General features: G+C 39.6%; 2 protein-coding genes across 6 annotated transcripts in view; one reads left to right on the top strand and one right to left on the bottom strand.

Annotated features, from left to right (window-relative positions):
• Nucleotides 1-25648, top strand: part of cryabb (crystallin, alpha B, b) — a 31400-nt gene that overhangs the window by 4911 nt on the left and 841 nt on the right. The window contains exons 1-2 of one of the 2 annotated variants that reach the window (XM_020530352.2): nucleotides 18264-18581; nucleotides 22998-23120. In XM_020530352.2, the coding sequence (XP_020385941.1) occupies nucleotides 18399-18581; nucleotides 22998-23120 (306 nt within the window). In that variant the 5' untranslated portion in view covers nucleotides 18264-18398. Of the gene's footprint in view, nucleotides 1-18263; nucleotides 18582-22997; nucleotides 23121-25648 lie in introns of those variants that run through there. The other variant, XM_048615685.1, reaches the window with a different exon arrangement.
• On the bottom strand, nucleotides 14357-17220 carry hspb2 (heat shock protein, alpha-crystallin-related, b2). Of its 4 annotated transcripts, XR_007265380.1 has the most exons (4): nucleotides 17155-17220; nucleotides 16318-16867; nucleotides 14889-15459; nucleotides 14357-14706 (listed from the first exon to the last, which is right to left on the bottom strand). XR_007265380.1 is itself a non-coding variant. In XM_048615682.1 (3 exons), the coding sequence occupies exons 2-3, from the start codon at nucleotides 16409-16411 to the stop codon at nucleotides 15005-15007; spliced, it is 549 nt and encodes a 182-aa protein (XP_048471639.1). In that variant the 5' UTR covers nucleotides 16412-16867; nucleotides 17155-17220; the 3' UTR covers nucleotides 14357-15004. The 4 variants fall into 4 exon arrangements, 3 of the variants coding, with proteins under 3 accessions (XP_048471639.1, XP_048471640.1, XP_048471641.1); XM_048615682.1 differs by having other exon boundaries at nucleotides 14357-15459; XM_048615683.1 differs by having other exon boundaries at nucleotides 14357-15459; nucleotides 17131-17197.

Below are 25648 nucleotides of genomic sequence, written 5' to 3'. Positions count from 1 at the left end.
TTTAAGAACAGGGAGGTTATGTTGGAGCTGTACAAACATTCATTAGGCCACAGCTGGAGTATTGTGTATAGTTCTGGTCATTACATTATAGAAAGGATGTGATTACACTGAAGGAGATGCAGAGGAGATTCACCAGGATGTTGCCTGGGATGGGACATTTTAACTATGAGGAGGCTGAACAGACTCAGGTTGTTTTCTTTAGTGCAGAGAATGCTAAGGGGGTATTCGATTATGAGGGTCATAGACAGAAAGCAGCTGTTCCACTTAGTTAAAGAATCAGTAGTGAAATGGCATAATTTTAAGGTGAGAGGTAAGAGATTTAAAGGGGTCTTGAGAAATTTTCATTTCACCCGGTAAGTGATAAGAATCTGAAATGCATTGCCTGTGAGAAAAGAAGAAAAGGTGGGAAATTGCATAACCTTTAAAAAGGTGAATGAATTCTTGGAATGTCATTACATTCAGGGCTATGGGCCAACTGGAAAAAGGAATGTGTAGATAATTTGGCACGGACTCAATGGCCAAAAGGCCTCTTCTATGCAGTATGACTCCATGACTCTATACCAACGAATGATGACGTTATCAAGGTATCGATTGCCATACTGAAGAGTCAATAAATGCGGAGCTGGAAAAGCATAGCAGGTCAGACAGCATCTGAGGAGCAGGAAAGTCAATATTTTTGGCTGAAACCCTTCGTCAGGAGTGGGGAGGGGGAGGGGAGCCCAGAAATAAATAGAGGGAGGGGTGTGGGGCTGGGGGGAGGGTAAGCGGAATGGAGATAGATGGATGCAGATAGGGTGTTCTTGTGTTCATCAGTGGGAAGGGTGGAACAGATAGGCGGGTCAGAAGATGGACAGGTTGGGTGTGGAGAGATTTTGAAGGTGATGAAGGCCATTGGGCTGTAAGCTCCCAAGGCAAAATATCAGGTGTTGTTCCTCCAGCTTACATTTGGCCTCACTCTGAGAGTGGAGGATGCCCCTACGTGCATCCACCTATCTCCATCCCACTTACCCTCCCACCCCAGCCCCACCTCCCTTCCTCTATTTATTTCTGGGCTTCCCTCCCCCTCCCCAGATCTGAAGAAGAGTTTCAGCCTGAAACACTGTCTTCCCTGCTCCTTGGATGCTGTCTGACCTGCTGTGCTTTTCCTGCTCCACATTTATTGACTTGCTGAAAACCATACAGAAGAGTTTTGATATGTCCAATCTCTACATTAGATTTACACAGTGAGCATGTGGCTAGGGCCCCATTCACAAGGTTGCCAAGAAGATTGATCTTGTAGCATGGAACTGAAGGAATCCCAAAGTGTACTTTGACTATAAGATGTAGGAGCAGAATTAGGCCATTCGGTCCATCAAGTCTGCTGCAACATTCAATCATGGCTATATGTTTCTCAACTCTATTTGCCTGTCTTCTCTACATAACCTTTGACCGCCTTACTAATCAGGAGCCTATCTCTGTCTTAAATACACTTAATGACTTGGCATCCTCAGCCCTGTGCAGCAATGAGTTCCACAGATTCACCACCCACTGGCTGAAGAAATTCTTCCTAATCGCAGTTATAAAGGGTCATCCCTTCACTCTGAGGCTTTGCCCCTGTGTCCTAGTCTCTCCTACTAGTAGAAACATCTTCACCATATCAACTGTACCCAGGCCTCTCAACATTCTGTACATTTCAATGAGATCCCCCCTCACTCTTCCAAATTCCACTGAGTACAGACCCAGAGTCCTCAACTGCTCCTCATCTACATGCATTTGGAGAGGCAAGGACTGATTAGGAATAGTCAGCATGGCTTTGCATGTGGGAAGTTGTATCTCAGAAATTTGATTGAGGTTTTTGAATAGGTGATCAAGAAGATAGATGAAGGCAGAGCAGTGGATGTTGTCTGCATGGACTTTAGCAAGGCCTTTGACAAGTTCCCACATGGTAGACTGGTTCGTAATGTCAGATCACATCAAATCCAGGGACAACCAACCAATTGGATACAAAATTGGCTTGATGGTAGGATACAGAGGGTGGTGGTTAGAGGCTTGTTGTTCAGAATGCAGGCCTATGACCAGCAGTGTGCCACAAGGATAAATGCTGGCTCCACTGTTTGTCGTTTATTTAAATGATTTAGATGAAAATATAGGAGGCATGGTTAATACATTTGTGAATGACAACAAAATTGGTGGTATAGTGGACAGTAAGAAAAGGTTATCTCAGAGTACAATGGAATCTTGATCAACTGGGCCAGTGGGCCAAGGAATAGCAGATGGAGTTTAACTTAGATAAATGTGAGATGTTGCATTTTAGTAAGGCAAAACAGGGTAGAGCTTACACAGTTATTGGTAGGGCCCTGGGAGTGTTGTCGAACAGAAAGACCCAGGGGTGCAGCTACATAATTCGTTGAAAGTAGCATCACTGGTAGGCAGGGTATTGAAGAAGGCATTTGGCATGCTTGTCTTCATTGGTCAGAGCACTGAGTACAGGAGTTGAGATGACATGTTCTGGCTATACAAGACATTGGTAAGGCCACATTTGGAGTACTGCATACAATTATGGTCATTCTGTTGTGGGAAAGATGTTAACTGGAAAGAGTGCAAAAAAATTTACAAGAATGTTACTAAAACTGGAAGGTTTGAATTATAAGGCTGGATAAGCTGAGACTTTTTTCCCTGGACCATAGAAGGCAGAGGGATGACATTTTAGAGGTTCACTAAAAACATGAGTGGCATAGATAAGGTGAATAGTCAAGGTTTTTTTCCCCAGGGTAGGGGAGTCCATAAGTAGAGGGCAGAGGTTGAAGATGAGAGTAGAAAGATTTAAAAGGGATCTGAGGGGCAACTTTATCACACAGAGGATGATGCATATATGGAACAAGCTGCCAGAGGAAGTGGTAGAGTTGCGTACAATTACAACATTTAAAAGACACTTTGAACAGGTACTTGGATAGATAAGGTTTCGAAGGATATGGGCCAAATGCAGGCAAAATGCAGGGACTAGTTCAGTTTAGGAAACCTGGTCACCATGGATGAATTCGGCCAAACGGCCTGCTTCCATGCTGTATGATTCTATGACTCTTTATGACAAGCTGTTTAATCCCAAGATCATTGTTGTAAAACTCCTCTGGACTCCCTCATAGGCCAGCGCATTCTTCCTTAGATATGGGGCCTAAAACTGCTCACAATATTCCAAATGCAGTCTGAGTAGAGCCTTATACAGCCTCAACAGTACCTTTCTGTTCTTTTATCCTAGCTGTCTTGACATGAATGCTAACATTGCATTTGCCTTCGTAACTGCCAACTGAGCCTTCATGTTAACCTTAAGAGAATCTTGAACAAGGAGTGCTTTATGCTTCAGCTTTTCAAAGTCTTTTCCCATTTAGAAAATATCCCATATTTTACTCCATCTGCCACATTTTTGCCCGCTCTCCCAGCCCATTCAAGTCCTTCTGCAATCTCCCTGCCTCCTCAACACTACCTATCTCTCCACCTATCTTTTGTTATCTGCATATTTAGCAACAATGTCCTCAGTTTCTTTGTCCAGACTGTTAATGTGTAATAAGACTAGTTGTGGCCCCAACACTGTCCCCTGCAAAACCCCATTAGTCACTGACTGCCATCCTGAAAAAGACCCCTTTCTCCCCATTTTCTTTTCTTATACCAGTCAGCCAATCTTCTCTCCATGCCAGTATCATGTTTCTAATACCATGATCTCTTAACTTATTTAGCAGCCTCCTGTGTGGCACCTTGTCAAAGGCCTTCTGGAAATCCAAATAGATCACTTCCACTGGCTCTCCTTTGTCTAATTTGGTCATTACCTTCTTAATGAATTCTAATAGATTTGCCAAGGAAATCGTTGACAAAGCCATGCTGACTTAGCCCTATTTCATCATGTGCTTCCAAGTACTCCACAATCTCATCCCTAATAATGGACTCTAACATCTTATCAACAACCAAGGTCAAGCGAACTGGCCAACAGTGTCTTGTCTTTTGCCTCCCTTCCTTATTAATCAGGGGTGTTACATTAGCCATTTTCCAGTCCTCTGGGAACCTTCCTGACTCCAGTGATTCCTGAAAGATCTTCACCAATGCCCCCACAATCTCCTCAGCAATCTGCTTCGGAACTCTGTGGTGCAGTCCATCTGGTCCATTTGATTTATCCTTCAGCCCATTCGACTTCCCCAACACCGTCTGTTTAGTGTTGGTCACTACGCTTACCTCTGCACTCTGATCCTCTTGAAGTTCTGGCATAGAATTGATGTCTCCCACCGAGAAGACTGATGCAAAGTACCCATTTAGTTCCTGTGTCATTTCTTTATTCTCCATTACTACTTCTCCAGCTTCATTTTCCAGCAGTTCAATTTCCACTCTTGCCTCTGTCTTACCTTTTTATATATCTAAAAACACCCTTGCAATTTTTTTATAGTGACCAGTGAACATAGTCTTTCAGTAGATAACAATTAAGAACCCATTTTCCCTTCTCACAAATACATTGATAAAGGGGAATTCGTTCGATAGCTCCATTTCAGTGGTAACTTTGGTTGCAGGATGGAGTTTATTAAATGGCATCATGTGAATGCACATTATTGTTAAAAACTTGTCCCAAACAATAGTGATACTATTTGGGTTGAAAATGCTTCCTTCTATCCTTCCTTCTATTATTGCGTTCTTGTCAGTGAAATTATTGTTTTTTTCACAAAGACTATCAGTTGAATTGCCAAACAATGTGCTTTTCCAAAAACTTAGGGAAATCTCGATGCATAATTACTTCCCTTTTGGGATTTACTATGAAATTTTCAGCTTTCACGGATTTGAGAATGAATGAAGGACCTGACTGGGTTAAGCATGAGTCAACATGTGTATCTCAATTAAGGAATGGGCAATAAATACTGGCCAGCCAGCGATGCCCACATCACACAAGTGAATAAAAAAAGTCTGTGCAAAGAAATTCTTTGACGCAGCTGTGGATTGAAATATTGCAAATGTATCATTTACATACCAGAAATATGCAAGCAGTTTGAGGTTAGTGGTCTTTTCTTCGAAGATGCGCTCCTTATGGTAACCAAAAAAGATATCATTGAGAGCTGGGCTTAAAGGCAACCATATGGCAATGCCATCTATTTGGATTTGCATGGTGTCATTGGCACTTAGTTCAACTGCATGAGTTACTAAATTCATGACTTCAATAAGCACAGATGCAGGCACAAATAGTCCATTTGGATTGCCATGGAAGTTGCTGTATAGAACTTGCAAATAAAAATTGATACGTTTATTATCCTCAGTGGACCAATAACAGAGTCATGTGCTATAGAAATGAACAAACAAGCTGACAAATGAGGTCCAAGGAGATGATTAAAATAGAGAATATGGAGTTGAAGACTTGGCTGACACATCACATTCCTACCCACTGTGTACTGTGATTGAAACCTCATGACATGTAATGTTTGCTGTACCAATCCAGAATAATGCCGTGATATTTGACGTTACAGTTAATGAATCTGGTCGTTACTGTTGCAGTTGCCCACTAATCAGACAATGTCAATTTTAACTTTCTGGTCTTTTTTTCGAATTTTAATGTGTGCCCTTTCATCTTTCTTCCATGAGCCACAGCTGAGAGGATGGTTTAGCAGCCACTTTCCAAATTTGTGGTCAGTGTCACTTGGAATCAGTTACTCGGAGACATACCAGAGCAACCCAAAACTTCTTCCTTCACCATCCTGCTGTCTTCTGATTCTGATGTTGACATAAGAGATTCCAGTTCCAATTTTGAATTTTATTATTCTACTGGAACGCCATATTTGTTTTCAAGCACAATGAAATATCTTAAGGTACAAAGGTGATGAAACAAAATTTGACAAATAAGAGAAACAAGGCCAGATGAGCAAAATCTTGATCAAAGAGCTAAGTTGTAAGGAGCACCTTAAAGGAGGATGCAGAGTGATGTGGAGGTTTGGAAAGAGAACTTCAGATCTTGGGGCTTTGGTATCTGGAGGTACAGATATTAATCATGAAGCAATTAAAATCAGTAGTACTCAAAAGCATCGAGATTTTGTGTGGTTTTAAAACTGAACGTTACACACATAGAAGGGCAAGGCCATGAAGAGATTTAATAACAAGGATGAGAATTTAAAAATTGGGTGTGTTGCTTAACTGGAAGCCAGTGTAAGCCACTAAGTACGGGATGATGGGAACAGGACTTGGTGCAGCTAGGGAACAATAATACACTTCCAGTGGCAACCTATAGGAACAAACTGACCATCCAGACCATATTAATTATTTTCTTCTTTCTTTGAGTTTCCAAGCACGATACATTATTCCCTGCTTTAAAATGGAAACGCAGCCCGTTCTGTTTTGAGCAATAGTATTTGTGGACAGCTGTTGGATAGTAGGTTCTAGAGTTCCAGGGTAACTCAGTCGAGGTTTTCCCTCCCTAACTATGGAAGAGTCTCACCAACTCTTCCGGGCGAGAGTTGTTTCCACCTGTTTTCAACATTGATGTTCTGCTCAGACAGAGTGCCACCTCCCAGAGGCTCAAGGCTCACCCGAAATTGGGCCTCACCAATATAATTCCAGCAAGCTGCTGGGCCAGGCAGGTCCAGGGAAGATATAAGAGGTATTCAGTGAGCTGGAAGGTGAATGGGAGGAGCCAAACAGGTGCTGGAAATGATCTTCAGCATGATGTGGCAGCAGAGAATGCACACTGGCTCTGTATTTCAGTATTTACATGGAATTTAATCCTGAGAAGAATGAGGTGATGCGTTTTGGGAAGACTTTTAGGGAATACAGAAGGACCTTGGTGTGATGTCCATAGATCCTTGAAGGCAGCAGGACAGATAGATAAGGTGGTTAAAGAAGGCAGATAGGCTACTTGCCTTTATTAGTCAAGGCATTGAATACTACATCAAAGAGGTTATGATAGAGTTGTTTATGATGTTAGACCACAGCTGGAGTACTGTGTACAGTTCTGATCACCGTACTGGTACACTAAGGACTGTATAAAAAAGATTTACCAGGGTATCACCTGGCTAAAGCAATTCAGCTATGAAGAGGGACTACATAGGCTGAAATTACTTTCCTTGAACAGGGAAGGTTGAGGGGATATCTGATTAAGGTGTACAATGCTCTGAGGAGCATAGACAGGACAGAAAGGTAGAAACTTTTCCCATTAATAGAGTGGTCAATAACCAAGGGCCACAGTTCTAAGGTAAGGAGCAGGAAGATTAGAGGTGATTTGAGGAATTTCTTTTTCACCCAGAGGGTGGTGGGAATCTGGCACTCATTGCCTAAAAGGGTGGTAGACACATGAACCCTCAAGTCATTTAAGGACTATTTAGATGAAAGTTTGAAATGTCATAGCGTACAATAATATGGGCCCAAGTTCTAGAAAATGGAATTTGAATGGATGGATGTTTGGGTACCAGCATGGGAATAATGGGCTGAAGGGCCTCTTTCCATGCAGCAAAATCTCTACGACTCTATGTACCATTTTGAAGTATTTGGGCTGCATGTGGAACTGGTTATCCTTAGCAGAATAGGCTAGCATGGGTACCAACTGTGTTCAGAAAAGGCCAGTTTTGGAAGGATGCCTCAAACAAAGCCTCCTCCCCATATGTGCATATGCAAAGGAGCTAGCACCTGGTTTTGGTATGGGCCTGGATATCTGTACTTCAACATTTACCCAAATTGTGCGGCAACACAATTCTGGCATTGGGTGTGCATGTACACATTGCAATTATATTGAATGCATATATGCTCATCTTCTGCCTCTAAAAAGCACATCACAAACTAATTCTAGGGCTTGACTATCAGCATCTCTTTAACTTGGAAGTCCAAATGCAGGTTTCTGGAGCAAAAGAAATCATGGTTTGAATGGGTTGACTACATTCCTCTTAACTACCTAAGCCTTTCAGTCAATATCATGGTTTTGATTTGTCTTAGTAAGTCCCAATGAAATTGTCCTTGTAATTAAATGTTTTAAACCATAAGGTTTTATATTTCGAGTAGTCTCACTTCACCCAGGAGTTTTATGTATCACTTGGTGTATCAAGCTTTTGATATCTTGGCCCAGATACATTAGTTCACACTGGCACTTCAGCTGCTCATCAAAGCTGATTAGATGAAACTTTTTAATCATCAGCTAAGGTCCAAAAATATGTCTGTAACAGCTGCAGGAGCTTTATACGTGACACAGAATTTTTTTCAGTATGTTGTGGTATTTGGTTTTGTGCACACTTTAAATGAGTATCTTAATTGTGTTGTGAATTTTACCCAATTCTTTTTGCATGACACCATATGGAGGGTCCACATGAGAAACCTCTTGTCTGTCCTCTCCATAATGCAGGCTTATTTACTGAGTGTATCCAGCATTTTCTTTTGATATTTCAGTATCTGCTTTTTGCAAACAGTACAGTGTGTTGGACTGCCAAGATTGGAAGGCGATGGTGTGACAGTACTTGGGGCTAGGTCGATAACTTCAGATCTTATAAGAACATAAGAACATAAGAGCTAGGAGCAGGAGTAGGCCGTCTGGCCCTTCGAGCCTGCTCTGCCATTCAATAAGATCATGGCTGATCCTTTCATGGACTCAGATCCACTTACCCGCGTTCTCACCGTATCCCTTAACTCCTTTATTGTTCAAAAAAAATCTACCTTTTTTTTAAAAACATTTACTGAAGTAGCGTCAACTACTTCACTGAGCAAGGAATTCCATAGATTAACAACCCTCTGGGTGAAGAAATTCCTTCTCAGTTCAGTCCTAAATCTGCTCCCTCTAATCTTGAGGCTAGGCCCTCTTGTCCTAGCTTCACCTGCCAGTGGAAACATCCTCTCTACTTCTATCTTATTATTCCCTTCATAATTTTATATGTTTCTATAAGATCCCCCCTCAATCTTCTGAATTCCAATGAATATAATCCCAATCTACTCAGTCTGTCCTCATAAGCCAACCCCCTCAACTCTGGAATCAACCCAGTGAACCTCCTTTGCACCCCCTCCAGTGCCAGTACATCCTTTCTCAAGTAAAGAGACCAAAACTGCACACAGTACTCCAGGTGTGGCCTCACCAGCACCTTGTACAGCTGCAACATAACCTCTCTGCTTTTTATTTCAATCCCTTTAGCAATGAAGGACAAAATTCCATTTGCCTTCCTAATTACTAGTTGTACCTGCAGACCTACCTTCTGTGATTCATGCACAAGGACACCCAGGTCCCTCTGCATAGCAGCATGCTGCAACTTTTTTCCATTCAAGTAATAATCCTTTTTACTATTACTCCTACCAAAATGTATGACTTCACATTTATTTACATTGTATTCCATCTGCCAGACCTTTGCCCACTCACTCAATGTATCTATGTTCCTCTGCAAAGTTTCACAGTCCTCTGCACACTTTGCTGTGCCACTCATCTTAGTGTCATCTGCAAACTTTGACACCCTACACGTGGTCCCCAACTCCAAATCATCAATATAAATTGTAAATAATTGCGGTCCCAACACCGATCCCTGAGGCACACCACTAGTCACTGACTGCCAGCTAGAATAGCACTCATTTATCCCCACTCTTTGCTTCCTGTTAGTCAACCAATCCTCTATCCATGCTAATACTTTATCCTTAATGCCGTGCATCCTTATCTTATGCAGTAGCCTCTTGTGCGGCACCTTGTCAAAGGCCTTTTGGAAGACTAGGTACACCACATCCACTGGGTCCCCATTGTCCACCTCGCTCGTAATGTCTTCATAGAATTCGAAAAGATTTGTCAAGCATGACCTGCTCTTCATGAACCCATGCTGCATCTACCCAACGGGACAATTTCTATCAAGATGCCTTGCTATTTCTTCCTTGATAATAGACTCAAGCATCTTCCCCACTACAGAGGTTAAGCTAACCGGTCTATAATTCCCCATCTTTTGTCTACTTCCTTTTTTAAACAGTGGTGTCACATTTGCTGTTTTCCAATCTGCTGGGACTGCCCCAGAGTCCAGCGAATTTTGGAAAGTTACCGCCAGTGCACCTGCTATTTCTCCCGCCATCTCTTTTAGTACCCTGCGATGCATTCCATCAGGGCCAGGAGACTTATCAATCCTTAGTTCCATTAGCTTGCCCAACACTACCTCTTCCGTAATTATGATTGTTTCCAGGTCCTCACCTACCTTCGTCTCTTTGTTATCTATTGGACTGAGTAGAGAGGGGCATTGAGTGATGGTTGAATATCTGCCCACAGGAAGGAATCGACTATCATGGATAAAACATCCCACACTGGCCTCATATATCTCTTGGCAGCTTGTTCCAGGCTATCATAGTCAGGGATATGGGAGTAATTGTTCTGATTTAGAAAAAGACCAAAGGAGGGTGAAATGTAAGTCAAGGAAACAAATCACCAACAGATCAGAAAATATAATTTTTTTTGACACTTTCTACTAGCTAGCAGGGCTTCATGGTGCAGTGGGTAGCCCCTTTGCCTCAGAGCCAGAAACTCTAGTTTGAGTCCCACCTCAGAATTTGATGGCCAAAGATGGTGTACACATTGCTTTGTCAAACATGCAAATCCTACCAATATCTCCATGGATAGGCAGCAACAGCCTGGTCAGTGATTTGTGATACTGTGTGACCAATCCCCAAGTCATAGCCTCTTACGTCAGACTAGTGACCTATTCCAGAAAGAAATAAGCTACAGGAACTGCACTGCACACTTTGTCCCATGCACCTTCAGGCATGGAAGAGAATCAAGAGAAATTGACTGTCATCTCTGCTGTGTGATCTTAATTGTGGAAAAGAATTGTCTCTTAATTGGACAGGGAAATATTCATAATTTAAGGTTCACAAAAACATCACATTTGCAATAAAAATAAATCAAGGGTTCACATTGTAATTTTTCAAAGATACTTTATTGATGCGGCTGTGCTACAAAATAACAAGATGTGGGAAAGGTAGATGAGAGTTAGGAACTATAACCAGATATGACAATGTTATGCCTTTCTCCTGTTTCACTGTGGAAAAGGAGTCTAAACAACTAGTTGAAAGAAAATCTAAAACATTATTCCACTATATTCAAAAACTTTGAGAGCATCATCAAACTCTGCACAATTTTAACCTATCCCATTAATTCAGGAAAAATACAGGAGTGGATGCAAAATATCCTGAAACACCTGATTTTACTCTCCATTGACGTCAACGAGCATTATTGGGCAGATATAGGATCAATATTCACCATGATCCTGTGTGCTTCCCATCTGGTGAGCTAATTTTAAATTGTCCCCAATGTGATAAATGCACATAAATAGATCAACAGTCAGTCACCTCGTGCTGTTTTTTAGAACTGGAGCTGAAAATTTACAAGCACATTCCAATCTGCAAGCTCCCTTTACAAAATACCAATTAAGCTCTGATCTCAGACTGTTTATTTATAGAAGTTTTTTTTTAACTATAAAGGACGACTGAAGCATACTTTAATTATGATAATGAGTCAGAGACTTATATAGCGTAGAAACAATGTGCTTTAGCATTTTTCTCCACCTGTATCTGTCTCATTCTTTCTCCAAATTCTTTCAGTCTTCATCCAAGTGACTATCTAATTTAGTTTTAATGATAATGGTGACATCCACTTTTGTAAATATAAATTGGTGCATCATCTGATTCACTACAATTATTAACACTGAAAACCTAATAGGGTGAAATTAAATACTCTAGTTAAAAAAAAATCAGCCAAGGTTATTGCAAAACCTTACCTTGGGGTATATTCCTTTTAGAAAATGTTCTTCGCAAAATTAGATAGATTCAAGGCATAGTAAAAATAACAGTTACGAAGGTTATCCAAGAGGAAAGAAATTGGTAAGCAATGGTCATACCTGGTAGTAGCTAAAACAAAATTAGTTGCCAATCAGGCAAGTACAGTATCATTCCTTCTGTCAATGAGTTAGCCATTATCCCTCGACCACTGACAGTGCGTCACTTAGATTTGTCAGAAAGTCAGAAGACCAGTAGTCATTGCAAAGTTTGAAAATTACATTGCTGTACCTCTTGGGTCATGCATGTTTCAACTTTGTTATCTTTAAGTTTTCTTTAGTAGACCTGCTTTGTTGCGATTATGCAAGATGCCATTTTATCTTGCAATAAAAGCACATTTTCAGTATGTAAGTTGAATCAAATGAAAGTTAATAACATATCTAAATGTTAAGACATGAGAAGTTGTAATTGATACAGTTTTGTTTCTTAATAACACCAGGCAGTAGGGAAAATAAGCAACCAACTTATCCAGACATTGTAATTAATATTATTCTTTAAATTTTTATTTTCATCTTTCATTTTTCTTCTGATTAAATGAAAGAAAATACTTAAATGCACAATTTGAATTACTTTCATTTTTTAAAAAAATGTGTTTATTCATTTTTTTCTAAACTCATTTCAAAGTTTCATATAAAGTTCAATTTGCATAATATGGTTAATCAGAATCTCATAGCATTTGCGTCCAAGATAAATGTGGACCGTGATTGTAATAATATTTTGTTCATTATACTAAATTGAAATGTCCTCCATTTCTATATATTTCACTTATTCTACTTTATGCAGTACATACGCATTTAAAAAATACAGAAGGCAAAATATTTTCTGGATTTTACTTTGGAATGAGAAGGTAGGCAGTTTAAGAGCTGCAAATGAAGTTCAGAACTAAAAAGGATAGAAACCACTTTATATTAACAATATTGAACATTTCATGATCAGGGCCAAAAAGTGGTATGTCTATAAAGACATGTTAAAAATTATTTTAAAACTTGGGTATGGAGCTACAATAGATGATATATATAATACTTGGCAATCCTACTTATGGAGGAGTCACTTCCAATTGACGAATTTACTGTTGTTTTGATATCTTGTTCTGTAATCTATGCAATGCAATAGCAGAAGGTGATTTTGAATCCATTAGGAGTTTCATTTGTTGATGTAATTGTGCTGTTGTTGTTAAAATGGAATGTGTTTAATTGACTTTATCCCCATTTCACTTTATGGAGAAAACAGATATAATGCCTGTTAAAACACATAACCCACATTAGTTGTGTTTTTACCTCATTTAGGAGGAATTAAAGCATTTCTCCATAACGTCTGCAACATCGGCATCTTACAAAATAAGAATTATTGATGTCTGTCCAGAGCCGAAGCACAGGAAAATATGCAAGGTTGCCTAAACAGAGAAAATCACCTCCAAGACAGAGGAAACTGGAAGAAATTGTTAGGGTTAGAAAGAGAGTTGCAGAAAACCCTTTGTGAAGTGTTCTACATGCTACAAGAATCCCGATGAAGGTGCCATCGGAAACAGGATAAAGCTGCATTGAAGTCAAGGCTGTCACTTATTTTACTGTGTTACAATATACTTACACGTAAGAAAGGAGTGGAGAATAATTCATTCATTGTTAGTCCCTCACAGATGAGGATGACTCTCTTCCAGCCTCAGAGTGAGTCCATAGGTGGCTGTATGAACCGATGCAGCTACCAAAGGCTGTGTTACACTTGGGGAGGAATGTGGTCACGGGAAGGAGTGGATGGGACATTGATGTAGCAGCACGCTCCTTGGAGAATAGTAGCACAAGTTTTCAGCCATAGTGCAATTAATAAGGATTTGAAATAAGGTAGCACCAATTCAATCAGCACTCACACTTCAAGCATGACCCTCCACTTGCAAAAAGCTGGATAATTTATTCTATAATGGCAACCACACGAACAATTTCCTGACCTCAGTCAGGAGAAAAGGATACAGGAGGCACTAGAAATTAAAACATCACTTGATAGTCAAAGGCACCCCCTTTCAGGAGAATTCCCTGGTCTGCAATTTGAGTAGCAAAATATAGAGTCCCATTTTAGCAGAAAACCTTGGTCAAATCCACTGAAGGATCACCACTGGAAATATCAATCTCTAATTTCTCTTCTCAGTTGCTGCTGAACTTATTGTGTATTTTATACTTGTATTTTGGATTTCTGTCATTGGTCATTTTAGCTTTTAAACACCGAATTATATTTTTAGGGATAATAGATTGCAGAGCTAATCTTAATTTCTAGCGGTGCTGGAAAACTGATGCTAATGACTGAAAGACGATTGAAGACCCCACTGGAAAATCACGTGGGCTAAATACCAGAAGTACAATGCAGACTGCTTGTTTTGCCACCAATGTTGCAGGTTAAAAATAGCCCTTAAGTGATTTAACTCTGAACACAAAGTCTTGTATTATGGGCAATGAAAATTTACTGTCATCGTTTTGAAAAATGCTTGACCTGTCCCATGTAATTTCTTTAGCTGATAAGTTACACGAAAGAAACAGCTGAGAGCATTCCCCAAACAATTATTTCAGTGCCATTTTTAAATTGCAGCCAAAAAGCAATAAGGGTTGTCATTACAGGCATGAAATAGACACATTTTGGATATATTAGTTGTCAAAATGTTTATTAATACATGTGGTTCATCAAGCTGTACATCAGGAATGGCAGAAGGGATTTGCCAATAGCTCAGAGGAAAGTAGTGCAGTGCCAGTTGCAGAGACCAGGTAGGTCCCAGACTCAATTCCTCGTAGGTACTTCTTTAGCTAACAGATGTAAAAGGAGACAGGCTCAACAGTCCTGAAAGTTAAACTGGAGAGATGGATCCTTAGCTGGCAAGTCAGGCTGAGCCATGAAAGTGTGAAGAACCTGGGAAGATAGCTGGGGGCACATTTGTAAATGTTCTCCAATATGTGTCATTTTCTTCCAGAGAACAGGAGCAAAGGGCAATAAAGGCATGAGTTAATGACACTAATCATCAGATCTCATTTGCGTCTAATATTAATAAGTAGGTTTCTAGCTTTATAAATACAGAAGATATTAAAATATGTCAAAACTAGTCTTTTTTTAGGTTTATTTGCAACATTAATTAATTGATAACTTACTTGTAGCCCAATCATTGTAATATTTCTCCCTGTTTTCTAGAGTAGACTCAGGTGTTTCAGCAGAGAATCTGCTATCAAAATCAATCACTGAAGATCTTCCCATCCTATTGCAGGAGCTACTTATCCTTCTGTTGCTCTCTTCTGATATCTTCCCCAGGGTCCTTTACCACGGGTGCTGACTCCACATTGATTTTCACGTGGTTTACTTTGGGTTGCATCTCATCTCCTTTTCTCTGCGCCTCGATGCACAGGATACCATCATGGGACAGTGATGACCGAACAAGCAGAGGGTCCACGTCCAGGGGTAGGATGTAGGTACGGGTGAATTCCCGGGAGATAAACCCATGACTGTCCAGTTTCTGCGGATGTCTTCCAGAAACTTCCAGAAGGTTGTCCACTGTCCGGACTGTGATCTCATCCGGCAGGAACTGACAGACATCCAGAAATACCTGAAATTTATGATGCTTTGTTTCAATTCTTGAAAAGCCTCTGTCCAGCTGCTTATTGATTCTGGGTCTGATATAGTAACCATGGTATAATGTAGGAGCTAAAATATCTTCTGGTGACAAACCTGAAAAATGTATTGGAGGTTATCAAACTGTAAGGCATAGAGGTGTAGCTTTATTACTGACTATACAACTACATTATATTTAAGTTAACGCGATGTTTTTAAAATAAAAACCTTTACTTTAAATTCAAAAGTATGATATGCTATTCAATGAGGAAAAGATTTTTTGAATTCAAATGTTGTTAGCTTAATGGTGCTGTTTTAACGCTCTACACATCCTGGATATTAGTGGGTGTAATCTTGTCCCTGGGTTCTGGGAGTTACAACGTTGTATACAAACAGCCCAGAATTGTAATCTGCGGATTTACAAACGCACATACCCCTCCCTCACCACACACACATGTTAGCCATTCAGTGCCACCTCCAGACTGTACAGCTCTGATCATTTTTGGAGGATAGTGGGGTCCAGGGAATACAGTGCTGGCTTTAAAGCAGAGATCGGAAGGCTGTAGGGTGTACTCTGGAAGATGTGGTTAGCAGCTCTTGAACGCATGGTCTGCTGAACTGCACTTTCAGAGGAGGGCGCGTTAAGCAGGGTACAACATCACCTGTAACTACCGCGAAAAGGCAGACTGGACTCGATACGTTACTTCTGTTTCTCTCTCCACGGATGCTGCCAAATCTGCTGAGTCTCTCCAGCACTGTTTCTTTTTAAAGTTGTAACTAGCACGAGTTCACTTAAGATTTCACATGTCCTTCCAAAACACACGGGGCTGTTTACTGTAGCTCCAACTACAAGCAGTGGATTTTTGAGAAATTCACTTAGCCCGGATTCGAACCTATTGAAATACACAGAGCTGTGCATGACAGGGCTGCAATGGTCACGCACAACTTCATTGTCAAAAGCCGAAATAAACTTACCTTCCCCGAAGTTCTGGTCGTGGATAATTGTCGGTGTCTCTTTCTCGTACTCTACACTCATCGGGTAAGCATGTGGGATGGTCTTGTCCTCCATTGTAGGGGTCAGCGAGCAGAGAAGCCCAACACCAAACACACTGGTCTGTTTAGCCTGACCCAGCAGCAATACTGAGGTCACTCCGTCTCAGGAAGCTTCGTGTGGTTTCTGTCTGGACATTCCTGAGGGAGGGGGCTGTTAAACTAGGACGGAAATAGACCAGGACACTGAGAAAGAATGGGAGCGTTCCTAAACCACTGGAAATCTACTCTGGGAAACACACAAACTCACCACTATTACACCCTGGACCTTGTTCTTATAAAACAAAGAACTGCTGGAAATCTGAAACAGAACAAGCAATTGCTGGAGAAACTCGTCAGGTCTGGCATCATCCCAAGAAGTCACTGTACTCGAAACGTTAACTCTGCTTTCTCTCCAAGATACTGTTTTCTGCCCTGGTTGTGGGTTGCTCACATTGTCTTCTGGTTAGGGAATACAGAATCCACTCAGGACGACCTGTAAAATGAAATAAAACAAAGAACTATGTTGGAAATCAGAAACGAAAACAGAGAAAGCAGCAGCTGTGGACAGGGAAATAACATTCCGAGTCCAGTAACCCTTCGAACAGATTCTGCCAGAACTGCTGAGTTTCTCCAGCATTCTCTGTTCCTATAAAATTAAAAGTTTATAAACATGCGGAGACGAAGGGTCAAAATTACATATTATTGTGTTACCAACAACACTTCATCTATAAAGAAATTTTTAAAAAATGACTGAACTACTTTTGGTCAGTAAGGATTCACCAATAGAACGAGAACTCCTGTAATTTACTCGGGTCTGTTTCCGTGGGAGGGACAAAGCGAGAGAGGGAGTCCTCCTGGATGACCATGAGGCAGCTGGATAGAGAAAAGTATTATCCAAGTGTTACTTTCATTCCAAACCACGTGAAATCACAACTATCTATCACTGGCTTTCAAGTTGAGGCAGACTCGTCTTTGAACTGACCAGCTATGTGCGCAGTGTCAATTCTGTAGAAAACTTTTTTAAAAACTTTAAAACCATGCTTCAAATGTCCCAATGAAAATAAATATAACGAAACATTTTTAAAGTTGGCGATTAAAAGTTATTTTGTGATGGATAATTCTATCTGCAAGTACGTAGTCATTTGTACTAATTTTAGTGTAATGCACATTTTAATATTACAAGCTGTTAGCGACTTCGGTCCTTACTAAGGGCAATTATAAGAAGGGTAAGTACTGGACTAACTTTACATTCCAATTTTGGAAGGAGTTATAAGGAATCCAGCATCTTCTGAAATAGCTAATTTGCTCTGGTTAATTTGATTTTTTTCAGTATGGAGAAATGAGACAATTATCCTATGAGATAATTATTTCACTTCCAGTCTTCCTTACTTTCCAAAGACTCTGGAGGACATAAAACACGGTGAGAGAATGGAATAGCTCAGTCCAGATAATTCTCTGTTAAACATTCAGCCACTGCCAGAAACTACACATACCCAGAAAGTTGACATCAGAGGCTTATCACTGGGAGTCTATTTCTGAACTGCAATCCTTCTGTTTGCCATCTTCAATGTTTAAATTCAACGTTCAGATAACCCATCACACAGAGACACAAAAGGAACTAAAATCTTTAATCATTCATTTTTTAAAACAAAACCCGAAACAACATAATATTCCTCTCAATACAATGGTCTCCTATTGAAATGCCATGAGGTCATCTTCTGTGGCATTCTGAAGCAGTGCCAGCAGAGGAAGAGAGTGATCAGCAGAGCTTTATCCAGCAATGCAGAGACTGGTCCACTGCTTGTGTCAGTTCTAATCCTCCCCCCTAAAACATAAATCCCTAAACAATGAAATCACATGACAGAGTCAATCAGCCTTGCATCAGTTTTCCAGAAAGTTCAACACGTTGGGCGTCATTGTGTATATAAAGGACTGACACACCAACTGGCCTTCAACCAGCCCCTGGACTGAAGACAGCGCAACTACACTGATACACATCCTGCTAACTTAACAGGAAAGTGAAGATGGACATTGCAGTTCAGACTCCATGGCTACGGCGTTCCCTCCTGCCAAATTTCCTCTTCCCCTCCCGTATCTATGATCAGCATTTTGGGGAAAACCTTGATCCTGACTTCTTCCCCTTCTACTGGCGAATGCCATCATCCTTGTTCAGGATGCCAAGCTGGGTACAATCTGGACTATCAGAGGTATGTTCTGTGCAAAGTATTCTTAAAGTTGTGGCATTTTCCTATGCGTTTGACTAAAATATTTGTTTAACATTTGAGTTTCACCACTCAAATCAATCTTTCCTACTATCTTTGTGGATGTGTTGCCTGCCTCATAACAATTAGGAATGTACCCAATTGTTCTGTGTGCATATATATATATATCATAAAGAGGAAGGTAACAAACACATAGGTCTGTATGATAAAGTGGAAGATAAATAAACATGTTTATCTATATGATAAAGTGGAAGAAAATAAACATATATATATCTATATGATAAAGAGGAAAGGGAGGGATATAATATCAGAATAAGGGGACAGCCATTTCAAACTGAGTTATAAAGAACTTTCTTTGCTAAGAGGATTGTGGACCTTTGGAAATCTCCATCTGAGAAGGCTACGGATGGTTAGTTGTAGACTATATTCAAGACCAAGTTGATGGAATGAAAGGACATGATAGGATGGGTGTTGTGGATGGGGAGATGGGGACTTTAAGGAAAGTGAAGATGAGCTTGAGGATCTTTGGAGGCTGGAAAGGTTGACTGGACTTGTCCCGCACCTATTTCTTAAGGTCTTACATTGAATCTGTATACACATAAATATATAACTAATTAACACACTTCATTCGTGCAATTAATGGTAAATAATAAGTTTTTTTGACAAATAAATCCTAAATTGGAACAGTAAGCTCTGTTACTATCTGCAAATTGAAATAAAGGAAAGTTAATGGGAATATTGATTTTCTCTGTAACGTCAAGGCACGTCATGAGGACCAAAGGCTTAGGCTTAATTTTCTGTATCTGAACACATTCATTCCCCAGAAAGACACAGTAAGAAAATCTCTGTTTGCTGGTAATCTGAAAGGAACCAAAGGAAATGCTAGAAATACATATGATTCACTGGTACATGATAAGTCTTCCAAAGTAACATTTGCTCCAGTATTGGAGGCTGGTTGCACTATTGATTGGAGAACTATCTGCGCACATACAGGACAAAGGTTAGGGGTTCTTGTGGCACAATGGTAATATCCCTACACCAGGGCTTACGTCCTATCCATCCTGAAGGTATATCATTATACATCAGTACAGGTTCATTGAAAATAATTTAGGATCTTGTGGCAGATTGGTAGTCTCCTTCCACTGGGTCAGAAGGTCTGGGTTTAAGTCCCACTTGTCATAGAGGTGTATCCTAACATGTCTGAATAAGCTAATTAAAATATAAATATTTACTGATGAAGGTTTGAACTCTGCTTTAGCTAATAAAATATGAATCACTACGTTGTTGTATCCAATCTTGTATTTGGTCAGCAAAGCCCGAAGTAACTACAAAGTGCCCCACTTCCTCCATCCTCCAAAAAGAGGATACAAATATTAACAGTAAAAATTAGCTCAAATTTAAAAAATTTAAATTAACAAGTTGGTAATTGTTAAAGCAGTCAATATCTTGTGATGCTGACTGGGCACATACCAGTGATTGAACTTTGGAACAAAGTGAGATGCTTACTGATGCGAATATATGGATTAGCAGCATGAGTCGGTCACTTGGTCCCTCATGCTGCTCCGCCAGCCAGTAAGATGCTGGCTGATCTAATTGCTCCACATCTCCACCTATTCCCTATACCCTCTTATCTCTTTATTTATGATAACCTTACTCATACCGGACTTTTCTACAAATGATATTGTCAATGCCAGTAGCCAAAATTCGATTTTGCTTTAAGGTTAAATATTACATGTAGGATGTAGGCTTGAGTTTTGTTGGTTTTCTGGTTTATTTCCAAATGAAACAATTAATATTTGGAAACAATTGCAGTCTCACTCAAATAGACTATAACACTGCTTGTCTTTGAGAAGTATCAAAATTCCAAATTTGTGTTAAGTTGCACAATTGGAGTAGGGACAATCAAGCATTACTGGAGATCATGAGATGCCAAAAAACTGGCAAATAGGAGTTCGACCGTATCCCCATCCTTTAAGTTATAAATTAAACTTAAGAAAGTTTTTAAGTTTGAAGTTTTAAAGTTTTAAACCTTGGGTCTTATATTATCTGAGTACATTCTGTACAATTCTAGTAATAATGCTTCCCCTTAGAATGAATTAACATTTTTCAACAATGTCTGCCTTTGTGCAGTTTAATCTGTCTGTTCATATGACTTTGTTTATTCCTTGCTCTGTGGGTTGAGTTTACATGCCAGAATGTTGTTTATGAAAAGAATGTTCTGGTAGGACCCACTGAAAGCTGGCCAACAAACTTCCATGGAACAATTTGCGGCTAATGAAAATCATAATATTGTGCTCTCAATTATCCTGATAACTAAATTAAATAATTTGATGCAATTTCAAAATAAACTTGAATTTCTCTGTACCATTACTCGGCCAGCTGCTAGGACTTGTGTAGAAGAATCTTATTCTCTGATATTCTGCTTCTTCTTTCACTATCATGACTTAGTTACTCTCCGATAAGAGTGATCATCCCCTTTTCATGATCTACCAGGGATCAGATACATTTGACACCTCTGAAAATATTGTTGTGAATCTATGTCATTTAAAGCTCAGAATGAGAAAGGTTGGACCATTAGAACTCACTGCTTTAGTGCTTATTGCTAGAAAGATTCTTTTCATTACCATCTGCTTGAGTCACAAGTGGCAAGTTAGATTTATACACAAGTGCTAGGTAGTCACTACTTAACGGCAAAAGTCTAACTACCTTTCCTTGTCATTTGTTGACATGACTATCTTTGAATCTTCTACCATTGAAATTGACTAGCAACTCGACCTGGACCAAAATGCTGTAGTTTCTTGACCCAGCCAGCAGTCAGCTCCCAAATTCCTAAAGCCTTGCCATCATCTACTAAACACAAGTTGAGGCTGCTGAGATACTCACTTCATGCCCGGACTATCCAGGCCAATATTATTTGCTCAATTGGCACTCCATCCACCACCTAAGCCTTCTTAGACAGCTTCACTTATTCAAAAAAAGACTATGAATGGCTAGAAAATGTATAACTTGTTTTCACAGCTGATAATTGCATGTTGAATAACCACAATATTTTTTCTCCATTAACCTGTATGATAATTTTTCCAAATGTTCATTGCAATTTAACAAAATGTATACCTACTGCTTTAAATTTAGCTTTCAATCATCTGCATTTATACCCTATCTTGTTGAGATTTCATGTATCACAGTCTGGTCTTTCAATAATCCATTGTTTATTTATATTAATTCTTGACTATGGGTATAATAAGCAAGCCCAGCATTTATTGTGCATTTCTAGATGCACATGAGAAAACTACATATCTTCTTCCCTTACACCACTGCACTCTATGCACTGAATACACTTTCACAGCGCTATTAGATCAAGAATTCCATCTAACAGTTGCAAGTTTTAGGATTTAAGTGGTGCTGCTGAGTAGGCATCCTCGAGATTGCATGTGCTGATGATGGAAGGAGTGAATGTTTACTTTAAGCTATGGAGTATATCTTGTATGTTAGCTGTCCCTCAGCAGTACTTCACACATTAGGAGTGCATCTCAGGAATTCTAGCACAGAGGGGAGCAATACCAGCTGATGTTCTTACAAGCCTAAACATCTGTTATGTAATTCCATTGTACTTTTCCAAATTCTACATTGGGATATGAACTCAAATGTAAAATTTGTAGGTTCAGAAGTCAATAGGCAAGACTGTTTTATGTCATGGAGAGGATGTTTTACATTGCTGAAGTGGAGAAGGAATATACCTGAATTCACAGTGGGAAGTATATGTAAGGAAAAGGTCAAGTAAAGGATTGATTAATCGGTGCAATTTCAAGGGACTGGTTGTTTGCAAGCTAATGTAGCAGCATGGATTTTATTAAACATGGAACATTCACAGGAGATAATTAAGGTGTTTTGGTAATCTTAGCCCAAGTTTACATGGATAACTGCAGTATTTAAAACAAAAAAAAGCACCACAGATGCTGGAAATTAGAAACTAAAACAGAAATTGCTGGGAGAATTCAACAGATTCGGTAGCATCTGTGGAGAGAAAGTAGAGTTAATGTTTCATGTTCAGTGATAATTCTTCAAGACAGAACTTTATGTTGTTAATTATAGCCAGTATTGTATGATAGTTTATAAAGAACAATATAGTTTTCACATATTACACTCTGGCAGCCATGATGGTTGAAACTTAAAGCTAATGAAAAATAGATTAGAATTTCACTGTGACATTTTGGCTTGTGAGTGGTCATGTATTATAATAATATCTTGAAAGAGATGTTCCTGCCATTAGTGTTGAGCTGCAGAAATTCATGATCCCAGTTCATTTTATCACCTTCCTAATATTGATGTCAAGAAGACAGCTTAAGAATTTGGCATTCATTCTTTCCTAACTAGATGTGCTGTGCTCTGTCTCTCTTGCAGTTGAGACTGGACAAGGATAAATTTACTATTCACCTTGATGTTAAACATTTCACTCCTGAAGAAATCCGTGTGAAAGTTCTGGGTGACTTTGTTGAAGTACAAGCTCAGCATGAAGAGCGCCAGGTACAATTTCAAATTTTTCCCTACTTTTGCTTTATTTTTGACTTGTCCTGTATTTGCAGCCACTTGCATCAGGTGGGAGAGCTTATCGAATTATTGCTGGTCAGGTCTAAATTGAATGCACCATATTTTGAGTGAGAGAGAGTTAAATTATATGCTGATTCCTTCGCTGGGTGATGATTTGGCTGACAGCTGAAACTGTAGTGGTTAAATATATGATTCCTCATCAAGATTTGAAACCTAGCCATAATCAGATATCAAAATCAACTGAAGGAAAGCACACCAAATCAGACCACAATTTTACACAAAATGAAGGATTTGTGATTTCTCTAAGTACAACTTTATTAATGGAATTATTCCAACCAACTTAGTAACTTTGTTTACTACAGTGTTAGAAGGTACTGCTCACAGCTGTCGTGGTGCATAAAAATATTAACTGGATCTATTATCGCTGGAGCAATGCCAGATACCTTAACAACATTTTAACATCTCTTATTCACTTGTGAAATGTTCTCAAATTGCCTAACCATCATAAAAACCACTGAAATGTACCAGTATGGATGTTGAAAAAGCCAAAATTTGTTTTAGTAAAGTATAATATTTATGACAAAGTTCATTGGCTCAGTGTTACAAGCTAACAGATACTCCAATAGAGGCCAGTCTAAATTGAGGACTGAGATAGTAGGAACTGCAGATGCTGGAGAATCTGAGATAACACGGTGTAGAGCTGGATGAACACAGCAGGCCAAGCAGCATCACAGGAGCAGGAAGGCTGACGTTTTGGGCCTAGACCCTTCTGAAAAATTGAGCACTCTTTTATGCTGAACTAAGCCATCACATGCCCTTGTTGCACAAAATTAAATATAGAATCATTCCTGGAACTTAGTTGCAAGACTGCAATATGGCCAAGTGCTATAGATAAGCCGAAAAACCTTGACAGTGAATCCTGTGTTAATATCTAACATTTCATGATTGAATTGTATCTAGGTGATCATTGTTCAAGCAATAGCCATTATATTGATAATTGGCAAGTTATTTGACTGTTGTGGGCATCACAGATGAGTTTAATTCTGTCTTCACTCAATGTCCCTTGTTGTTCAGCTCTTGTGATGCAGTGGTAGTGCTCCTACTGCTGAGCCAGCAGACCCAGGTTCAAGTCCATCTGCTCCAGAGGTATGGAGCATCTTGGAACAGGTTGATTGAAAAATATTTGTTAAAAATGGCTACTGTTGTACACCCAACTGGGCTCACTGGGATGACTCCAAAATTGGAAGTGTAGTGGAAAGCGAAGAAAGTTGCCTCACAGTATAATGGGATCTTGATCAGATGGGCCAATGGGCTGAGGAGTGGCAGATGGAGTTTAATTTAGATAAATGTGAGGTGCTGCATTTTGGAAAGGCAAATCAGGGCAGGAATTAATAACTTAATGGTAAGTTTCTGGGGAATATTTCTGAACAAAGAAACCCTGGAGTACAGGTTGAAAGTGGAGACGCAGGTAGATAGAATAGTGAAGAAGGTATTCGGTATGCTTGTCTTTATTGGTCAGTGCATTGAGTATAGGAGTTGGGATGTCATGTTGCAGCTGTACAGGACATGGGTTAGGCCACTTTTGGAATACTGTGTTCAGTTCTGGTCTCCTTGCCATAGGAAAGATGTTGTGAGACTTAAAGGGTGCAGAAAAGATTAACGAGAATGTTGCCAGGGTTTGAGGGTTTGAGCAATAGGGAGGGGCTGAATAGACTGGGGCTATTTTCCCTGGAGCGTGGGAGGCTGAGGGATGATCTTATAGGGGTTCATAAAATCATGAAGGGCATGGATAGGGTAAATAGACAAGGTCTTTTCCCTGGAGTGGGTGAGTCCAAAACTAGAGGGCATAGGTTTAAGGTGAGAGGGGAAAGATATAAAAGGGACCTATGGAGCAACATTTTCACACATAGGGTGGCGCGTGTATGGAAGTAGTGGAGGATGGTACAACTACAAAATTTAAAAGGCATCTGGATGAGTATATGAATAGGAAGGATTTGGAAGGATATGAACCAAATGCTGGTAAATAAGATTAGATTTATTTAGGATATCTGGTTGGCATGGACAAATTGGACCAAAGGGTCTGTTTCTGTGCTGTATATCTCTACGACTCTATGAAATTAACTAACTCAAAATATATATTCAAACAATGATCTTATTGGCCTGTGGTGACTTGCATTTATGTAGCATTATTCATATAGGACTTCCCAAAGTGCTTCATGGCCAATAAATTACTTTTGATAAGCATTACCATTATTATATTGGTAAAAATTCATGAACCACTGAGTGTTAAAATAATTTTTTGTAAATAATATTTTTTGGGAATAAAGTATGTGATGAATTTAGCAGTCTTAACTTCAAGCAGATTCCATTGAAACCAAAGTTCTCATGGTAGAATGTGAAATTTATGCAGCATTGGAGGGGTATTCTCTCATATCGCAAATGTTATTTTCTCTTTCCTCTACCCAGTCACTTATCAGTTCATGTTCTTTTACAATGGATTTATA

The sequence above is a fragment of the Rhincodon typus genome, chromosome 32 (assembly GCF_021869965.1).
Source record: "Rhincodon typus isolate 14 chromosome 32, sRhiTyp1.1, whole genome shotgun sequence".
NCBI lineage: Eukaryota > Metazoa > Chordata > Chondrichthyes > Orectolobiformes > Rhincodontidae > Rhincodon > Rhincodon typus.
The sequence above is the reverse complement of the archived record's forward strand: the minus strand, read 5'-3'. Positions and strand labels throughout refer to the sequence as shown.

Coding starts and splice junctions, on each gene's coding strand:
- hspb2 (XM_048615682.1), bottom strand. CDS start 16,411: ATGGAGGACAAGACCATCCCACATGCTTACCCGATGAGTGTAGAGTAC. Junction 15,460..16,317: donor CGACCAGAACTTCGGGGAAG/GTAAGTTTATTT, acceptor TACATTTTTCAG/GTTTGTCACCAGAAGATATT.